This window comes from Anser anser (genome assembly GCF_964211835.1).
Source record: "Anser anser genome assembly, chromosome: 20".
NCBI classification, from domain to species: Eukaryota; Metazoa; Chordata; class Aves; order Anseriformes; family Anatidae; genus Anser; species Anser anser.
Genome location: NC_139741.1, coordinates 11809627 through 11830872, shown reverse-complemented (window position 1 = coordinate 11830872; position 21246 = coordinate 11809627). Strand labels below are relative to the sequence as shown.

At 46.1% G+C, this 21246-nt stretch overlaps 1 protein-coding gene across 4 annotated transcripts; it reads right to left on the bottom strand.

The window, feature by feature from the left end:
• Positions 1 to 804: 804 nt before the first annotated feature.
• On the bottom strand, positions 805 to 21209 carry FKBP6 (FKBP prolyl isomerase family member 6 (inactive)). Of its 4 annotated transcripts, XM_083806275.1 has the most exons (8): positions 20923 to 21201; positions 19888 to 19977; positions 19128 to 19330; positions 17739 to 17858; positions 16498 to 16692; positions 16081 to 16190; positions 13074 to 13162; positions 805 to 1235 (listed from the first exon to the last, which is right to left on the bottom strand). In XM_083806275.1, exons 1-7 carry the CDS (start codon positions 21086 to 21088, stop codon positions 13084 to 13086), a joined length of 963 nt encoding a protein of 320 aa, XP_083662401.1. In that variant the 5' UTR covers positions 21089 to 21201; the 3' UTR covers positions 805 to 1235; positions 13074 to 13083. The 4 variants fall into 4 exon arrangements, 3 of the variants coding, with proteins under 3 accessions (XP_083662401.1, XP_083662403.1, XP_083662402.1); XR_014574225.1 differs by lacking the exon at positions 16081 to 16190 and having other exon boundaries at positions 20923 to 21209; XM_083806277.1 differs by lacking the exon at positions 16081 to 16190 and having other exon boundaries at positions 16508 to 16692.
• Between the last annotated feature and the right edge of the window lie 37 nt (positions 21210 to 21246).

Sequence of the window (21246 nt, the reverse complement as noted above, 5' to 3'; positions counted from 1 at the left end):
AGGACAAGAACAAGTAAGACAAGCAAAAAGGTCTACAAGAGGGTTTACAAAGTGCTACCAACCCAAAGCTTTCCTAATTTTCCTTTTTTTTTTTCCTTCTTCAGTACGTCCTACTGAGAGGGCATTTTATTTTAACATTCCATCAGTGTAGTGGTATGGAGCCCAAAAGCCATAAAGGTGCACCATAAAGGTGCTGGCAGAACTGGGGAAAGCAAGAACGCTTTGAACATCTCTGTCCAGGCAAGAGGCCACCTTGGAACACATGTTGACCACAAGCAACTCTCCCTGCCCTGCAAGTCAACAACATGGCACTGAATCATGTTTGGAAGACATTACCCATCCTAGTCAAACAGACAGGACAAGTGTCATTAAAACAGCATTTCATGTTACCAGGCTTCTCCTCCACAGAATCTGAGTGGCTTCTTGTTAGTTCTGCATTCTCTTGCTGCTCTCTCACTAAGAGGCACCTGGTTTTGCACTTCCCAACTCAGCCATGCCACAAAGGCGTATGTTCAGGAAGAATTAGAGCACACAGTGGATTTTACTCAAAAAGGAAACCAACTTGATCAAAGCTAGAAAAGTCAGCAGTATTTGAAGGGGAAAAGGAAAAAGTTGGTAGTCTTAAGTCATTTGAAATTTAGTATCAACGCTCACTGGAATGTTTAGCCAAAAAAAAGAAGTGTAACATGTTGCTGCCCAAGACAGGAGCTAGCTACACTAACAAACTGGAGCCTATTTCCAAATTCCAGTTCCTTACACTGGCAGAGAGACATTAATCACTCTTGCAAAATAAATGGGCACAAGTCCTGCCAACATAGTTCTGATTTATTTTTCAGAACAAAAACAACATGAAGCATAACTTTTTAAAGAACAATCCGTATAAACAATACAAAACTTCATGGCATTTGTATTTACAGATTCCATAACAGCAGTCCAGAACCTGCAAAAGGTAAGGTTTCAAACTTTCTTCAAAGAGTATGCAACGGAGAAGAAGGTAATCCTCCCATACAGCAGTACTTAGTTCTAGAAACTAAGCCCCAGAACATGGCAAACAAGAACCAGAATCAGGAAAACCAGGTTGTGTATATACCAACAGAAACTCCACATTAGAGTATAATGAAGACCACACTCTTTCCCCTTTTCCCAAAGCACAGATCCAATGCTGAAGTCTCCATGTGCCCAGAGGTAGGTCGTCTTCCCGTCCAAGAACTGTTCTTTCATCAGCTGGGGAAGTCCTAGGACAATAAATACCAGTCAACATTCCCACAGGGATCACTGTGCATTTTATTCCACTGTAGCATCTCCAAGCACTAAGAATTCAATTGTTAACTAGCCCATGTGTACAGTAGCCCTGAAAGAATTACCCAAGAGTTAGCATAAGTTAACTAACCCATAACTAACCCAAGTTAGTTAGCATAAGTGGAACTGGCATTCCTATAAAATTCAACTTTCTCACCTGGGACTTGGAAGAAACTAAATATTAAGCAATAAGAACTTAATATTAGCAAGCCCACCTCAGAGTGGCCTGAAATTTTCCTCAGACCACCTCCCTTCCTACACCAAGTCATTAATGTTACACACAATCTGTGTTTTTTCCAACCCTGTTCTGGGAACCCAGGCCTGGACATCTACTCTTTGGCTTTGAAAAGTCAGTCCTCTGTCTTTTAGATTCACCATTCTCCTCCTCTGAGATTCCTGTTACTTCTCACTGCAGTTGATTGCTCCCATCTTTGTCCCCTCCTCACACCCTAGTCCCACGTGGAGGGCATTTCTGCCACGAGGCAGAGCCACACACAACACCTGCAGTGCATCGAGGCACGCAGTGCTCCCAGCATCTTGTCCGTTGTTACCTCCCCTTGCCCCATCACTCTCACTTGGAATTGGGTCCTTACCCATCTTGGAGTCCTGACATATACCAAGATGACAGATTCTGCACCCAGAGAAGCCTTTCTCTCACTTGCAACTCCTGCCCCATCCCTCCAGCTCTTTAAGGTCACTAGAGCTTCACTGGAAGGAAAGCAGTATCTAGATATAGGGCATTTTCTCTGGATGTAATCCAGACCTGTTTCTAAGCTGTGATTTTTTCCCCTCTCTGTGGGAAACCCCTTGGGTCACTGATCAGGACTCAGATCCCCTGCCTCGCCCTCTACATGGCTACAGTTCCACAACACTGACTTTGCTGGGAACAGCTCACCTGCTCCTCCGGTGCCTCTTCCAGCCATACTGCCCCTTTGCCTCCCCAGCTGCAGAGCGCACTAGCACCTCCTGCTCCTTGTTCCTCACAAGCTGTCTGAGCTCGTATTCAAGTACTGGCTCAACACCACAAGTTCTCTAGTGCAGCTGTGTTGGGTGTAAGCAGAACATGGGATTCCCTGTTGTCCCCACAGCCATTAAGCACCTGTGGTAAGATATATATGCTGCTTTCCTATGTACCTGTTACGTATTTCAGCATCCTGCTGCTCACGATGCTTCTTCAACCAACAGCCCTAAGATCACTCAGAGGAATACAGATATGGAAGGTGTTCCCCTAATTTGTCAGGGCACAAATGGTACTGAAACACTGCTGAGAAGTCAGCCTCATTTCTCCAGCATTTTGAGGCTGAATAGTGGAAGGGAAGGAAGGAAAAAAAGAACCAAAAACCTCATAAAAATCCTTAACAACCTTTCCACACAGTAACCCATTATCTGTCTCCTACTCTCCTGTTCTGGGGGTCAAAATAAAAATGCACATTCAGAAGATGCCCTATCTTCTCTCAGCTTAAGAATACCAGGAGCCCAAATCAATTTTTGCTACTCTTTCAGGAGCTGTAGCCACTTGAGCTTTTTCAGTTAGCTTGGCTGCAGTGATCTCTGCAAATTTAAATCAAATAACTCTTCACAAAATAGAGAAGCCTGCTCCTTAGAGGATATCAACTTACAGACTGCTAACCAGAAAGTTAAAGAGCAGTAATTCTGAGGAAAACAGACATTTACCAACTAAAGGATGAGAAGACAAAGCATCATGTGATGCTTAAGATATACACCTCATTTATTATATAACCTTGGAAGGCACGAATTTTGCTCTGGCACCACAGGATCACAGGACAATTAGGGTTGCAAGGAACTGGTCTCCAGTTCAATACCCTGTTCACAGAATTAGCTATGAGGTTGACTGGATTACTCATCTTCCCCCAATGACTTTGAAGAACCCAGGTTTTATTCAGTCAGTATGCTCAGAGCCACACAAGACAACTCAGAACCCATGACTCAAATGACACCCAGCCAGAAAACGTAGTCTGAATTAGGACAATCCGCCTCTCTCAAAGGCTGTCCCCAACTACTGTGCTTTTTTTAATCTCAAACTGAACAGTCAAGTAACTTTCAGGATTCCTGGAAATTCACCAGCAGCAGATTTCTAGTCTAGCACAAAATAGGAATTGCTGTATCAAGTCAGCACTTAGTCACTGCCCTGGTTCATCCAGACTCATCTTACAGCCTCATTTATAAGGCTATACCTCTTACTGCCAAAACTTCCAAAACCAGGGGGTTCGCTGAGTATCTTGTGTTACATTCACAGCTTTGTGCTGACAGCCTAGTACCTACCCTGACCAAGAGAAAAGGGAGAAGTTTATGGAAAAAAAAAGCTACTAGAGGACACTGCAGCTGATCTCTTTTCTTTGAAACTTTGAAAATTAATCAGAGATAGAAATGCTTAAATGCTCTGGTGCACAGCATAGAGTTGTAGCAATCAGGACAAAAAAAAGAAAGGTTTCTAAAGTGAAAAAAATCCTCATACTTGATGTTCTATGCTTTATTAGAGAAAAGCATCTTTGCTCCTGTTAAAACGCAACTGACTTCTACTCTGCTACTTGTCAGTCTATTACTATACCCACACAGCACTTCCTTTTATGTGTTCCTGATAGGCATACTTAAAAGATAATCACTTTATGTTTCTACTGTCTGTTAGTTGTGGTTTGGGGTGTCTAGCTGGATATAAAACCTACAGTTACTGAGACTTCTCGTGCACCACAAAAACAAGAGATCAAACCGAGTCTTCTGGTTTCATGGCTGCTATTTGAAGTAATAAAGTCTTTACATAGAGCTAATTAAAAAAATATTCAAACTGAAACCCTAAAGCCATTTCAAGGAGTGTTTGATCAGTTCATCTCTTTCATTTCCACCTAATGGCTACACAATCAAAAGAGAAGTGTAAGGGAAATGCACAGCCCTGAAGATGCCGAGTTGGAAGGTGTTCAAAGCGTTTGCTGTTCCTACAGGTAGAAGAACGGCACACTCCAACCAGGACTCCACTCCAATGTTTGCTTCCTTCCCTTAAAAACAGGTTGGCAGCAGCTTAGCCACACAGCACCAACACTTGCTCACTTTGAAGTTCAGACAGAAGTCTGTTGTACCACCTATTTTAATTCATGCTTCAGAAAGATAAGGCAGTTGAGCACCAATTTACAGTAAACAATATGCCAGGTCACAGGTCGTTTATAACCACAATCGCCTTTACTCTGCATTAAAGCCATAATTAACTATTAATGTTCAACTAAAGCTTTAAAATTTGTTTAAAGCTGCCTTTTTTTACATGAAGAACTGTAGTTGCATCTTCCCTGGTTCCCCCTCTCCTGTCTCAGTCTCCAGAAGGGCTACAGGAAAGAACGTTGTGTAGGCACCAAGCATAGCAGATGAAGTTTTTGCAGAAGCACAAAGAAGCCGAAAAGAGTGTGCACTTACAGCACTGCTCCCGTCAGTTCAGCCCTCATTAAACTCATGCTCTGAATCAAAAGCTCCCCACAGCACTGCACTGAGATAACCCACAGTGAGAAGAAACTTCTCAAGAGAAGCAATCAAATCATCAGCTTTGTGGAGAGCAGATAACCTAGGAGGCTGGCCTGGCTGTTACAACCCAGTGAAGTGCCTTTAAGAGACAACAGCTACTTTCAGAGAAATGCAGCCTACAAGTGCTTCTAACAGGAGGCAGAATACCTCACTTTCAGCACTTCAACTCAAACCACTGAGCACAGAGAAGAACGGAACAGTCTTGATTTGTTAGTCACAAGGATACAGTACATCTTATACCACAGGACCCCAAGAGCACTCCGAAAGAGCACATTTCATATACCCTTTTTAGAGGCACAGATCAGCAAAGGAGCGAAAACCTTCTACAACAGCAATTGCCTGAGAAGTGCTCTTCATTCAAGACCTGACAAGTCCAAAAGGAACTGCCACTCTGAAATAACAGCCTAGAGAAAAAACACTGCCACCAGGACATGAACAAGCTCCTTCTTAAATGCATCATGTGGGCTCCCTAAGAGGTTACTGACAGACTGCAGATCTTCTGAACACAAGAAAAAAGTCCAGCTACAGCTTTATCAGCTAGCTGATAAGATGTGCTGAGTGATCCATCCTGATACGGTGAGAAGAAACAGCTATTTACAAGACCAGAGAATCATGGTTTGTCAGAACATTATTAGAGGGAATGCTACACATCCCCATGACATGGATTCCATCTCAGAGCATGCAGCATTCCTTCAGAAGATAACATAATTAGGATACCACTTATCTGCTATGAAAGCAATTTTGCTGTCAGCCGTACCTTTGTCTCACCTAGGTGTTTAGGGATGTCCAACTGTTACTGCTTCAAGTGAAATCACTTATGGCCAAGATTACTGTGAAGCCTATCTTCAGGTAGTACGAGAGCATGCAGAAGCTGAGAGGCGCTGCAGGTCTGAAGGCTCGAACAGGCTGACCGACAACTGCCAAGACTACCCCAACACAGGTTCAAGAGATGTCAAAACTCAAGAAGTGAAGGTGCAAGGAACAGATGCTTTACTCCTTGTTTATATCAAGCTATATCAACTTTCATTGTCTTCTGAAGATCTGTGCTTAAAATGTTTTCTTCCCCATGATAGCTTTTTTGCCAGTGGATCCATAATCCTCAGCCCTGCAAAGGATCCACAATGAGTCAAACGCCTGTACACTAGAAAGACAGTTCAGTGGAAGGAAGAATTAAGAATTAACCAGAGATCCTTAATTAGTCTTGACTCCAGAGAGCTTGAATGCTGATGACATGCACTACCACCCTGAACCTGAGGTGATGGTGAAAGGGTCTGTCAAGTCTGCTCAGGTCTTTTGTGCAACAGGGATACCTAAGGCAAAGAAGAGAAACACAGGAAGCAGAGCTTTTTCCCAGGCATTTCCAAAGGAAAATCCCTTAAAAGCAGTAATAAACCTTCCTCAGAGAGCAAGAGGTCTCATAAACCAGACAATTATGAGAAGGTGAAAGGAAAAAGATAAGCTCTTCAACACACACTTCTGACTCAGTAAGGACTTCATACAGCAAGTGTGGGCTGAAATTGATCCATACAGCAGTTCCCAGTCCTTCAAGAGCTGGGATAGCTTTCATGTCAATAATGCTCAGCATTCTGTCAAATCAACAGTTTCCCCAATAAAGCATCATGGGTACTGGGAAAGGCACATGAAGGTCACGTCTTTCACGTCTTCCCTTACTACAAATAATCCTGCAGATCTGCAGACTAACTCACAGTAGTGCCAAAACACTCCTTAAGCAAAAAGCCTTCCCTAAAGCAGTATCCCCCAAATCTGAAAGCCTTGTTAGTGTCTCCTGCCTCTTGGTACAGAGGACCACAAAAGTTGTCTTGTTGCTAAGTGCTATCACCAGTGTCAGACATAGCAGTGAACGCCCTGGTGCTGTTCAAGCAGTGATGAGCCGCAGATCTTACAATAGGCTGCGCTGTGCCACTGGTGATGGCTACACCCCATTACGAGGCTGCACATCACGAACAATGCTTGGTAGCTCACAAGCAGGGGAATACTTCCCAAAACCACAGTGAACTCTTACGGGGGTCCTTAGCACTCTTTACTCTCAGCTGTCTCTGTATCGTCACAGGTATCACGATACCTGCTTAGAGCCTTTTAAACTCCTCTAAAGTTTGTCTGCGTTTCACCACGTACTGCACTAGAGTGGAAAGCTCACAGGAGCCCTGACCACTGCCAGCACCCCCTCACGATCAGGAGAGCACCTTGCCAGGAACCTAGGGTGTCAGGACATTAGACGTTTAGTTTTACTTGAAAAAAGTGGTGTCTGCAGAATAAACCAAAACAACGTGGAAAGACCCTAAAAAATAAGCCATCAGGGCATGGTTTGCACCACTATCATCCGAGGTTTTTCCTACTGTGTTGAAATTACCTTGTAGTGTGCTGCAGCTCCTCTGCACTCTGAATCCTACCACAGGCTCTGATGTCTGGTCTCAGGGACAGAGTCCTCAGTGCAGAACCATGCTGAAGCAGCAGCAAACAAGCACACCCACACGCCATGACATCAACTGATCCCAGTGGAGGCAGTACGCATGGCTAAAATAGACAGGCCACATCTGACCCAAGTCCAAGCACAGACATTTAGATCACCTTATGTTTCTGCTCAGGGTAAGTTGTCACTGAAATAAGCAAGCAGCAAAGAGCATCCTTCACTCTTTGGAGGCAGTAATGTCTTTCAAGCCCAAAACAATGTATGTTTCTTTACACAGACATGGTTACAGTTCTCCACACTCAACACTCCTCCAAGATGCCTGGCTAGAAGAACAAACACACAACAGCATATGGAAAAGGGCCCTTTGTTTTGCTGTATAAGGCTGCGCATGACATTAAAATCCTCAGATTTAAGACTAAAACAGATACAATAAAGACATTTCTTCTGCTAGCCCAGAGAGGAAGTCCATAGCACCCCAGATCAGCAGGGCTGGTGGCCAGGCATGCCAGTTCTGCCTATCTGCTGTATGGGATGGCATATGCACATGGCAGCCCAGGGAGAGCTGCCCACCATTTGTAATACTGCAAGAACTAGAAGCACCAGTGGGGGCTTTTGTGCCTCAACCACAGCACAATTAAGCAATAATCTGATCCCAGGCACAGTCACCTGCAGCAGACTGCCATCCAAAAACTGTTTGGTTACAACCTACTTGAGGTTATGTTCCCCCCGTTTTCCCTTTTGCTTGTCAAGCTAAAGCATTTTTACTTACACTTCATACAGCTTATCATAGCTGAAACACAAGAGGTAGGGAAAGGAGACTAAGATCTTCTACGAAATACCATTTTTAAAATCACCACGCATCTCCTTGCTGCTGGAAGCGAAGGCCAGTAACTCTGAAGGCTCTGCAAAACTAAAACTTTCTTCATAAAGGCATTTACATCTTAGAAACAGACCATTGCCCTTCAAATCCTACCTGCATGGTAAACCACGTATTATCATACTAATGGAAAGAACCCAGCATCTTTTTCACTGGTTTGTAACAGCAGCATTGAAGTTAGCAAGTTTTACCTTCCTGCTGCCAGCAGCAGCTCTGAGAAATAAAAGCCCACACAGGAATATCCACCAGGGGCTCAGCCTGTCCTTTCCAGGGCAAGCACGCTGTGCAGGCCCAGGCAGAAGCTTGAAGAGAAACACAGCCATGAACACCTTCCTACCTCACCAGGGAGGCTCAGGATTGTGCACACAGAGGGCAACACCAGGTTTTAGATATTCACTGAGTTTCAGAGCAGATGGTCTTGGGCTGGGCCCTGAGGCATCCCTCCAATGAAACTAAAGTACCAGCACTTCACCAGTGCCTTGGAGGACGGGCAATGCAGGGCAATCTGAGATACTGCATGGATCTCCCTCCTAGTCTGGGCAACGTCACCCCTAATACATTAAGTGCCCTCACCAAGGGCTTCTGTAAACAAGCCTTCGTGATTAAGTGTCAGAAGGACGAAGCCAGGCTCTTCTCGGTGACACCTACTGATAGGACAAGGGGCAATGGGTGCAAGCTGAAACATAGGAGGTTCCGCTTAAATATGAGAAAGCTTGTTCCACGGTTAGGGTAATGGAGCACTGGAACAGGTTGCCCAGGAGGGTTGTGGAGTCTCCTTCTCTGGAGACTTTCAAAACCCACCTGGACGCATTCCTGTGTGACATGATCTGGGTGTTCCTGCTCCGGCGGGGGGATTGGACTAGGTGATCTTTCAAGGTCCCTTCCAATCCCTAACACTCTGTGATTCTGTGATCACAAAGAGTACATCAGAGTTCAAAGAGCACAGGAGCTCCTGTTGGTCCCTGCCCTCAGTTCCCTCTCCACCATCTTTTAGCCCGACCTGTTGTCACAGCATAACAAACCAGGGACACATGTCCAGTGCGTCAGAAGGGAAGCATGGGTAGCAGGGGATCCCTATGTGGAGGTGGAGTCATTTCTCCACTCCTGGTTGGTTTCTAGAAGAGACCATGGCCTACCAATCTTCAAGAGAGGTATTAGAGATACTACCAGACATGAATTGTAGAACTCGGGTCAAAGAAAAAAAAAGATGCAGCAGGAAGGAAGATCTAGAGTGGAAAAAAACTCAAACCCAACAAAACAACCAACAACCTTAAAGCTTTTCTCCTTCCTCTGCTTAGTAAGGAGAATGCTTAATTAAGTCATCGTTCAAACCTTCCCACTAGCTCTAATGATGCTCAGCATAAAGCAGATGCTTAATTTCCTTTGCAGCACAAGACATCTCAGTGGTATGATAATTTGCATATTCTAAAGTGAAATTGCTGGTTCTGTTGTTAAGCTGTACACAGTGGGTAGGGACAGCAACAGCAGGAGGCATATTTTAGATCTTCAGCTTAGCAATAAAGGAGAGCAGTAGGGGAAGGAGGAAGCTGCTGTTTACTTAGAAGTCTGGAGCCTTCCCAATGCAGGAGTTTTGATTCTACTATTCACATACTACTCAGTTTATTTGCAAGTCTCTTTTAGCTTATTAGGTCAGTTTAACTGGCAACTGATGCTGATTTTAAGCCTAATTACAGTCACTTCTACCAGGTGACACAACCCCAGTTCTGCAGCCAATTCTCACCAATTAATGGCTTCAGAATTGCTAGACCCTGCTATTCATAGCAATCTCAAGTTTGACCTTAGTTTCCTGCCATAATTTCAGCATTACTTGTTTGCACTGGAACATTTCCCTGCATGCTCTCAGCTACCAAGACTACTTCTCCTGTGTACTGAAATTGAGATACACATTAGAGGCAAGCCTTCAGCTTTGGCTCATCTTTAATTAAAAACAGCAAAAAAAAAACAAAGATTCACCTTTCTGGGATGAAGCTACCACCAAGGACCCTCTAATAGGTTCCAGACATTTCTAGGGAATTTGTCTGTGCTTCATGATTAAGTTCTCTTTATCATGAAGGACCACAGCAATACAAAATCTTTCACCAAAACCCTTCACTTTTCAATGGAAGAGAAACTCCACTAAACCAGTGGTCCTCAGTCTACCCATTCTACAGTTTAAGGGTCAAAGGGGACTTACAGCTATGCATGTACCAGGTGACCTGGCTTGACACATGCTGCACAACACAAGGTTTACAGAGGCAGGCAAATAGCCCAAACTTGAAGAGATGCAAGCAAGAGGCCCCAGGCCACTGTGTTTGCAAAGGACTGCAGCAGGACAGATTTAAAAAAGCATTTGTGCTTCTATTTCTACCCCTGAGTATTTCTGGATTCCTCAAAGAAGCATCAGGAACAGCCTCACATTTCACCAAAGAAAATGTTTATTCTGACATAAAACTCCACTAAAAAGGAAAAAAGGGTGTTCCGAGCAAGATGATGCTTACAGCAATTACAGGACCCACACTACACAGTAAGGGAGACACATCCCAGGCAGAATGAGTATATTCAGGCGCACCTGGTTTTTGAGTGTCATTGTGGAAAACACAGAACAGCAGCCCTGGGTTACCCAGTAGAGACAAACAAACCATCTGCCCCCTAACAAAGCAACCATTGCACGTCTCAAAGCTTACAGCAAAGCCACCTGGGTAGGAGCACTGAACCAGGGGATATGGCAGTGAGTCAGGACAGGGAGAATGCTGCAACTACAGCGGAGTCACTCAGCTGGTAAGCTGGACATGGGGTCAGATCAACACTCAGACCTGCCAACTGGTATGCAGAAGTTTTCCTTAACTGTTGCAATTCCACTGGATCATTAGACATGAGCTACAGGCAGCACTCACAGGCCATCTACTCACTAAATGCTTAAGACAAAGGATAAAACAGGCATGCCAGACTGACTGATACAGCTTGTGCCCTAAACTGAACTTGTACAAAGTTGTCAGAAAGCACTAAAGAATGTTTTGCCTCAATTCTGGCTACATAGTGGTGCCTTTGAGAGAAAGCAGGAGCTCCAGTTGGAACTGCTGTGCTCCTCTCTGAATATTTTTTTTTTTTTTTAAATGCAAGACACAGCAGCAAGAGATTTTTCTTACAAGGAATTAACAATGAATTGTTATGTAGGTGACAGTGATGTAAATTTGTCTGGAAGACTTTAAAAAACAACTTCAAGGAAGGTCAGAATCTTTGACTGACAGCTGACAATCAGCTGCTTAAGCAGGCAGAGCTCCACGAAAGCGCTGTATATTTGCATCAGTGCAAATATATAGAGCCAGTGGAGAAAATCTTGCTGATGGATAGTTACACCTAATTTTAAAGGCTGCCTCAGACAAAGGCTTCTCTTTTGCACTTCTCAGTCTCCATGAACTGAAGACTTTTTTTTTTTTACTTGTAACAATAGCTACTTTACATTGTACTGCATGGAAATCAGTATCTTCGCCGGCCTCTCTTTGGGAAAGAAGAGGCTACATTGCTTTACCACGGGATGACCTGCCTGCTGGCCCAGCAGATGACTCTGTACGCTCAGAGCTCTACTATGACACGGGGCCAGCAGATGCACAGATTGACACAAGACGTTCCCCAGCTCAGGCACTGCTACATACTACAGTCAGAAACAAGAGAAGTCATACAGGCTTTCCAATTGCAAGTCTCTAAAATTCAGTAAACTGAGACTCAGAGCCTCCTCGGCAAGTCTGCGGCCACAGACTTCCTGCACACAGTGGCAGAACCACAGCCAGTCACAAACCCCTTTTCATAGTGACATGCCTGGGGGTAGGTACCTGCTAACAGATCTGACCACCTCATCCTGAAGCCAGAGAAGAATTTGTGCTCTGAGGCAGCTCAGCAACATGCAGCTATGATCGGGGCACAGGGGAGGCAGGACGGGTAAAGACTACAGCAAAGAGGCACATACAGCCAGAAGAGGGATGTGTTGCTTTAGGAAACAGGCATTCAGTCAAACCTCTTCCTCAGGTATTAGGTTAGCTTCCTCACAGCCACAGACAAGAGAAAGAGGCAGCCTTAAAATACCACAGCTGAATCCTGCACTCACGCTTTTGATGATGGAAAGGCTGCTAGTACTCATTTTCAGCAAGTAGAGGGATACTGCCTGTATTGTTTGAGATAGAATGGCAGCAACCTCTGACAGACCTGAGCTGGTGATGCTTTCTGACAGAAGGCTGCTGTCATTTTCCACAACCCTTTCCCTAGGGCTTACCCTGAGGCAAGAGACCAGTGAAGGTTTCCACTTCCCCTTATACCCTGGTGAAGGTTTTGACAAAAAAGAATGATCAAAGAGCCTTTGTGCATTTATAAACCTGTCAATTTTGCTAGAAGATTTAAGGCTTTAAAGAGTCCAAAACATCTATTTGAAAATTTCTATACAAACAGGTTTTTTAATATTTAAAAAAAGAGAAAAAATATTTAGATTTTTTCTGAAGTAAGGCATTCCAGCAGCTCCAGACAGGAGTGCTGGAGGGGAGGAGGAAATCCAAATCTTAAGTCTGACAGAAACAATTTTTGTTGTTTTGTTTCTTTTAGTTGGCAGAGAAACAAGACTACACAGCTCTTTCTCCCCCTGGCTCTAACGAGGAATAACTGGGATGAGCAGCACAGGAAACAACAAAACCAAACTTACTCAAGTGTTGCCAGTTTCAGGTTCCTGTCCCATGCCAGCCCACCTGGCAGGAAAGATTCCCCAAGCACACAGTGCAGTAACATTTCACCCTGCTGTCCTGCCCCTTCCCCTCCACACATTCCCATTAACTTACCTGTTGTCACCAAAATCCTCCTAGGCAGGAGAGAAGCAGGTTTCCCCCACCACCACCAGAAAACCCAATCCAGAGAAGACAGTGGCTTTAGGAGACCTCAGCCTTTTCACAACTTGATTACCTTTTTCTGGTCATGCATGAGAAGAATTGAGACTGGCAAGCATTCGGCAGCACATTTCTTTCTCCTTTTCCACGTAGTCTTTATAGCAGCTGGAAAGCAGAGCACAAACACAGGAACCATGGGCTGTGAACTGCCCACCCAACTGCCAGTGCCACAATGAGAAAAAATATATATAACACATTTTTAAAATAAACTAGCCTAGCATAAGTGTGCTGCTAGGAATGGAGCAGCTGTTCCAGCCTCTTTCTGCCATGTCCAGGAATTAATTCTGCCTTATTCCCAGACCTTGGGTCCCTTCTCTGCTGGTACCTATTAGCTACTAAGATCATTTGATTTCTGGTAGCCTGATGCTTTCTACTCTAGTTTTGCAAGTGTGAGATGATGCAGAGGAACCCCCAGCTGTATCCCGAGGACTAGTTTGGTGCCCCCTCATTTGCACTATTCCTTGCGCAAGCCATTACAGTGCCTAGCAGGACACGTGGTCCAGGTGCTCTGCTACTTGGCAAACTGCTGCTAATGGCTATCTACCACTGACCTTTTGAATCTAAGCAGAGGATGGGTAAGAGACAGCAAGGATGCATGCCCAGACTGTGTAGATGGCAGGGCAAATGCTTCCTCCTCCAATTTCATCTTCCTGCCAGCATCACATTTACGTGTCAAAAGCTATGCAGACCACTCCATTTTAATCACCGCTTCTCCCAGCACCCGCATGGCCAGGAGGAAGCACAGCACCCTCCACACCCTGCGCTCCACATCACCAGCAACAAGGTCTCACTGGTACAGAATCCCTGAGCCAGAGGGGGACTCGGTTTAGGCACTGTCCCAGGGATCAATGGCTGTCCAAAGGGGCAGCTCCACTGCATCTGCTACTGTATAGGGTCAAAAGCAGTTTTTATAACGCTATAAACAGCAGGAGTGTGATGCTGGTAATGCTCTTAGCCCCAAGAGCAGTAGAGGTGTGCGCCCACAACTTGGAAGCATTTCATTCAATGAAACCTCAGCACAGCACATCTCTGCTGTGAAGACTTTCAGACAGATGTCGCCACTGATCTTAGTGTGGATAGCTGTGACACACACCTAGGCTGGATGACACATGTCTACCAAAGTTGGAAATCCCAAAGCCTCTTTTGGAACAGAGGCACTGTTTCACATCAGTTGTCAGAAGAGCCCTGTTTTGTTCTGGATTTGATATAATGTATGTCTTCTTAAAAAAGCTGCCAAAGGCAGCAGCACAGTTTGCACCAAGACCACTGCAGCTGGTACCAGGTATGTTCCACAAGATACTTGCCCAGGGTTCTGCCTGTTTTTCTCGGGTCAAAGCAAATTTTGCCAAGAACCCGGCTTAGCTGTTGAATGGGTACTTTTTGAAGTTCAGTTTTATGCACCAAAAGGTAGCTATTGATTAACTTTGCAAAAAGGAGTGTTGTAAGTGTATTCAGTAAGGAAGTGAAAAGCTTTTAAGAACAAAATTTTGATTCATATTCCACTTTTGAAGCCTTTGCCAGATCACATTACAGGTTTTCACAGGCAAGGCAGCTTGGTAACAGTACAGAGATCCAGACTGAGGTGTGGCATGACTAACACCACCCAATATCATCATCATCTATTTCATACTAATTCCACTCTTTGTCATTGTAAAAGCAACAAATACACTAATTTTAACTGGCAGCGAAGCAGAGACTCCAAGACAGATGTTTAACACATACCCAGCTTACTGCACCACACGTTAGCAGTACATGTTGCTACCTCCAGCCTCAGAGCTGACAAGCCTGCCTGTTGCTTCCCTGAAGGCAGAGTGCCTTGTTGCTTCCTGGCAGAACAAGCTCAAAATTATTAGCAACATTTTTCTTCTACCAGCCAATATATTCTGAATGAGTCTAAGACAACGCACAAGGCTTCTGGAATCAGGACATTTAATACCGTATCATGGGTCTTTGATACCACCTGCAAACCGATCCTCCAAGAGCAGCCACTCAGTCATCCAGAGCCATCTGATAGCTGCGTTCACCTAGCATTTGGTAGCAAGGTACTTAGGCAGACGAGGATGAGTCTGAAGTAGCTTACTTCAGATTTCCAGACCAGCAGCTATTACTAGCTATTAGTAGCTATTACTTCACCCAGGGAAGACCCACACAACCGGCTGCACCAGCCACATCAACTACTCCTATTAGAGATGTGACTGCTCCCTACAAACACTGCTGCCAATGCCTAGCAGCAACAGAAGAGCCTTCCTATTCAGGGGCTGCTTTGGGATCTCTGAAGTTGGGTCTTCATCACATTGTGTTTGAACAGTGCCAGAAGTACAGCACACATTTTTGGGAACCAGCAACTGCTTTTGCCAGTTTCAAACAAAAGAACAGAGTGAGGACAGAGACTAGCATTAGTCATGTTTTCAGGGGGTGAGGGCATGACTAAGGCTGGCAGGATTGTGCTGTACTCAGCCTGTGGGCAAAGGGAAAGGTTGCCTTTGGGATTGCTCATTTATCACCACCAAGGCAGCAAGAAATTCACTTTTAAGATCTTCCCACAGTTGAACATCAGTATTTGTAGTTCTGTACAATGAAACTCTGAAGCACTTGCAGTGCAAAAAAATTGTTGTAATCAGCCAACACATCTTAAAGAAAGTGAAAATCTGTATTAATGCAGAGCATCATCATCTTGAGTGCTAGGCTACTGCATTTCATTGGTTTTGAGGCATTTCAGCAGCTCCCTACCTCCCTGCCATCAGCCCGACCCACCTACTCAGGTGGAGTGCATCACACATCCCTCTGCACAAGAAACCCTCTGGGAAGAATGGATGCTCTCAGCTTCTCACGTATCACCTGTAACCACTGTGTGCAAAACCTTTGAACCAACCCTCCCCACACTAAAGGAGCTTCTGCATTTCCCCAAGACCCAACAGTCTTTGTTTAAAAAAGTTAAATCAAACACAAACACCAAAGTATTTTTGAGTGGGTGTTTCCAGCCTGTCAGCACTCCTTCTACAGGGATAGAAAGGAGTTCTCACCTTGCCAGCTTTTTCAGCTCATTGTTAATATCGTTGTTAAACGGCTCTATATGCTGAGCTCTGACCAGGAAGTCACGGGCTTTTTTGTATTCTGTCATGCAGAGACAAGCCTGCCATTGAAAGAAGACAGATGCACCGAAAGATAAATATAGACTCACTGCTGCTCTTCAGACTGAAATATGTACGACTACAAGCATTTCTAAGACAGATCTAGGTAGCTCAGAAATCCCTCAAGAAAAGACTTGTGACAGATTTATAGAGCCAGATTTTCTGAAAGGTCAGATGCAGAAGAATCAGACTGCTGCAGGAGCTTAGGCATTAATTTAGTGGCTCTCAGTTTATTCTAGGTACTCTCCACAGGCAGAGAGTTTGGGTCATTGCTTGATGCAGTTACCAGCAAAATTTATTTTTGCCCACCTGGCCACACCTGAACAGCGCTTTGGTGTTTCTGTGGTCGATCTCCAAGGCCTTTTCCCCATACATCAATGCTCGGTCAGGATGTTCCAGCTTCAGGTAGGTAACTGAGAGATTCAGGAGCACCAACAACTTGGAAGCATCAATCTGACACCGCTCTGCCTCATTGGAAGGGCTGCGACCAAGGATGGAGTATGCCTGAGAAGACAGGGAAAAGGACTAGTGCACAACAAATCCACTATGGGAAGTGAGAAATCCATCCCAATCAGCCAGCTACATCCACGTTTCTATTTATCTTGGTTAGTTAAAAAAATAATAATCAAAACCCTAAATATACTGCACAGCATTACCTGCATGACTAGCCAACTCAGACACAAGACTGCAGCAAACTTATCGAGGAACTAGACAGCAGCAGAAAAAAATTACACCTGGTACCCAGACTAAAGATAAAGGTGGAAAAGCAGTATTTTAGGAAGAAAGAATTTAATGTTTTTTTGTTAAAAATACCAAGAGAAAGCAATCTTAAATGGAGGGAAGAAAAATGTCTCAAAGCCTCACTACTTTTGAAACAAAGGCAAATGCATTCCAGTTTGGACACCCGAGTATTTTCCTGCCCAGGCATGCTGTGGAGTCTCCATCCTTGGAGATGGCCAGAACCTGAATGGACACAATCCTGGGCAACCTCCTGCTCTTGATGACCTTGAGAAGGGGGTTGAACTGGACGATTTCCAGAGGTTTCTTCCAGCCTCAAGTATTCTGTGGTTCCCAGACAGGAGGCTAGAAGCTGAGTGCCCAGGTGCTGGTGATACCTCTACTCCCAGAACATGGAGACTCTAGATGACTTTCAGCATTAAGCAGGATTCTGCTGCAATACAAGGTTGTACTGCCTTATAACATCTCTCAGCAAGAGCTGCCGTGAAAGCTGAGAAAGGCTCCGCTTTAGCAGTCCATCACAAAAGCCACTCAGGGCTCACACAGACCCTGAGACGCACTCTGCCTTAGCAAGAGCCCACCGGGAGCAAGCCTGAAGGAAAAAGGTTCTGCATATTTCTGCCAACCCTCCTCCTCCATTTACTACTGCTGTTCACACAAAAGCAAGCGTTTCAGATCACTTCTTAAATAAGAAACTGAATATGTACTTAAGTTGTATAAACTTTGAATTGTACTCATTACTGTGAACTAGCACTAAATAATTACCACTTTCACAGCCCATAGACAGAAAACACATTTTTCTGGTGTCATACCCTTTTGTATCTCTCTTTGGCACCCTCAAAGCACTGCTTACGGTAGAGGTAATTGCCAAACTCTCTCTCCGTGTCCGCCACTTTCAACACTTTTTGTAGAGGAAAGGTATCTTGCTGCTCCTGTATAAAGAAACACAGGGATTTCAGCTCAAAAGACAACAAGCAGAGATCACAGGCAGGGCTCCCCTGCCCAGTCCCTTTCCAGTCACAAGGCAGGAGTCAGACCATTGCCAAGGTCCCCTGCAGCATCCAGCCAGGCCACCACAATGGAATTTCCCTTCTCCAGGCTGAAACATGCCACTGTTTTGTCAGTAACTCCTACTGAGAAGTGCTACAAAACAGGTCAAGAAGCTCAACAGGACAAAAAAGACTCACGGGGTGTGGGGGGTAGAAATTTGTTCTTAAATCCTGCCCAATGCTCTCACCTTAGCACAGAACAGGCCATAAATACAAAAACACTATTCTTGGCACAAAAGGTGAAGCTGTTTGACAGGCTGCATTGCTCTAGCGGTGCCACATCACCCTGGGTGGCTGCCTCATGCCAACTCTGTGACCAGCCTGACACCACACAGGACACCAAGCCAGCAAAGAAAAAAAAACAGCAACAAAAAAAAAGAGGGACAGGTTTTCCCCTGGGTTTGCAACTTTGAATCAGCTCAAGGAGAGGTGTAAGCAAGAAAGGTTGGACAACAGGCAAAACAGGGAGTACGCTCTCCCCCGTGCAACAGTGGTTTGATCTCAGGGTTGCATCTGGCAGCAGCAGCCTCTGCAAGAGCAGCTAGGGAATAAGGAGGGCCTCTCTCCACCAGCATTGCTGCCTGTGCCCCAATCACTGACCCACAACCACAGCCCAAAGCCTTTTACATGAAAAGGGGGAATTAACAATAACACCATAGCTCACCAGGGAGGAAAGTGAACAGTGAAGGAGCACTTGGGAAAGCAGCCAAGAAGCAAAGACAAAGGGTGGGGGGTGGGGGACACTTCAACACTGCAGACTTAAAAAGGATTTTGTTTTTAAAGTGACAGTTACTGCTCCTGACACTTCAGAGAACTTCCTGGAAGCTGGTGCCCTCTAGTGAAACCATGAGGTTTTTCGTACAGCTAAAAATAAAGGTAAGTTGTTCCCCTGACTCCACCACAGCGGAGCGAACAGAGGCAGCACCCAGCTTCCCCCTCTACACTTGAAGTAAGCACGGCAAGGTGTGCCAGGCGAGCACTAATGGGCATACATCTGCATCTGACTGGAGCCAGCAGCCCAGGGCCTGGATAACTTCACCTCCATTGAAGCTTAACAAACGTATGTAACGCACGATACACAGCAACTGAAGGGAAAGACAGCAAACATTGAGTCTCCAGATTTATGCCTCAAGCCTTATTAAGGCAACTCACAGCAGTCAATGCAAAGAACGCATCAGAATCAGCAGAATCTAGGAAGTCCAACATCTCCACTTCGAACAGGACTGTAGCATTTGGGGGAATCAGAGGAGGACAGCCCTGCTGGCCATAGGCATAAACCGGCGTGAAGACAAATCTTGCCACCTCTCCCTTCTTCATCGTGAGCAGGCCAATCTCCAGGCCCCTCAGTGTAATGTCTGTCACAACAAGAAACGCAAGGCCATGAGAATCCCAAACCCAGAATCTACCCTCAGACTCCAAATAACAATTTCTCTTAAGGTCTAGACAAAAAAGCTCCGGTGTTCACATACCACCAACTACAACAGTCAGTTCCCCACAGTTATGACAACTCACAGCAAACACTGCCCCACAAAAAAAAAAACCAAAATCGCATCAAAATCACCTTGATATTTGGATAATTGAGGTTATCAAGGCATTCTGTGGAACCAAGCAATGTCTCCTCTCTGGTGATTTAAAAACATCAAAATCTGCAGGTGCTGCAGTAGGGCAGACAGTAAGCACCCGCGCTGCTACCAACAGCACAAGTCCTGCTGCTCACCCCCATTGTCAGGAGAGGTGCATGACTGTCAGTTCTAGATTGACCACCACCTACCTGAAGGATGCTTTTTGACCCCCTTCAGTAGTTTTAAAGGTTCCAAAAAAAACCCAAACCTAAAGATACTAAAATGCATTTAAATTACCATGTCTTAACAGGCAGGTCCTTATGACCCCGTGAATCTCAGGACAAGCCTACCTTCTCCAAGTTTCATCAACCTAGGAAGCTTCATAGTGCAGTTTGTGCAGAAGGGCTCATCTGCATGTTCCAGGTACCCAGAGTACTTCACTGCACAGCCCAAAACATGGAGCAGGGAGAAAAGCAAGAGTTTGATTTCATGTCCAAAAACACCAGCAGCAGCAGCACACTGGGAGTTAATTTTGCAACCACACTTTTATCCTGCCTTCCCCCCCCCGTTCTGCTGAGGGGACAAACAGCCCCACATTTATCCCAAAAAATTGATCACATGCAAGGAGCCAAGCGGCATTGAATGTGTTTTAACATCAACACCAAACAGAATTGCTACTTTGCAGTATCGATTTCTATCGAAGCAGAAAACGCCGTTTTGTCTCAAGAACTGGCGAGCTGTGGGCAGGAAGAGAACAGAAACCTCCAGCCTGGAAACTGAAATGCCCCAGTCATCTGGGGAAGGGTGCAACAGTCATTCCCAAACTGAGCTTGAGCCCTGAAAAGAAAAACGATGGAGAAAAGGTACCCCTCAGAACTCTGCCCCTGTCTGGGGAATGCCATGGCTAACTCCAGTTGTAATTCAATTAGAAAAAACCACACTAGAACGGGCTTCCCTTGCCGCACAACTACGCCCTTGCACGGGAACCACTTTCAGCTTCAAACTTCTATGTACTGTGAACGCAGCCGGGACCCGGGAAGCCTGCTTTGCTCAAGGTCAGGCTGCCCTTCCACTGCGCGCTGGCCGCACGAAGCTGAGCCGGCTGCCCCAAGTGCTCCGTGACCCGATAAGGAGCGGCCAGCCTCTGACGCAGGACGTCTTCATGCCGCGCGCCAGAAGCGCCTCAAAGCTCTCCCCGCGAGCACGCGCGAACACCCCGAGGAGCACCCGGCTGCCGGCCCGGGCACACAGAGGGGCACTGAGAGCCCCGGGCGGCCTCCCCAGGGCTCAGCGCACCGAGGCCGAGCCCCCGCAGCCCGGTGCGAGCGGCGCGGGGCCGCCACGGGCTCCGCCTCGGGCTCCCGCTGAGCGGCCGGGTGCGGTACCTGCCACGGTGGCGGCAGGAGGCACGGGCTGCCCGGTGCCGGGCCGCAGCTCCTCCTTGCGCACCCCCCCGTCCCCGCTCAGATCCTGCGGGCCCCGGGCCGGCTGCGGCCCCCAGCGGCACAGCCTCGCCCCGAGGCCTGCCCCTGCCCCGCCGCCGCCCTGCATGGCCGCAGAGCCCCGCCCCGCCAATCACTGCCCGCGCCGCGCCGCAGCCTCGGCCAATGGCGCTCCGAGGAGCGAGCGCTTCCCTGCGCGCCGCTTAAAAGCCACGCGCCGGCGCCTGCCGCCCCCGCGCCCCTGCTGGCCGATGGAGACGTCACGCG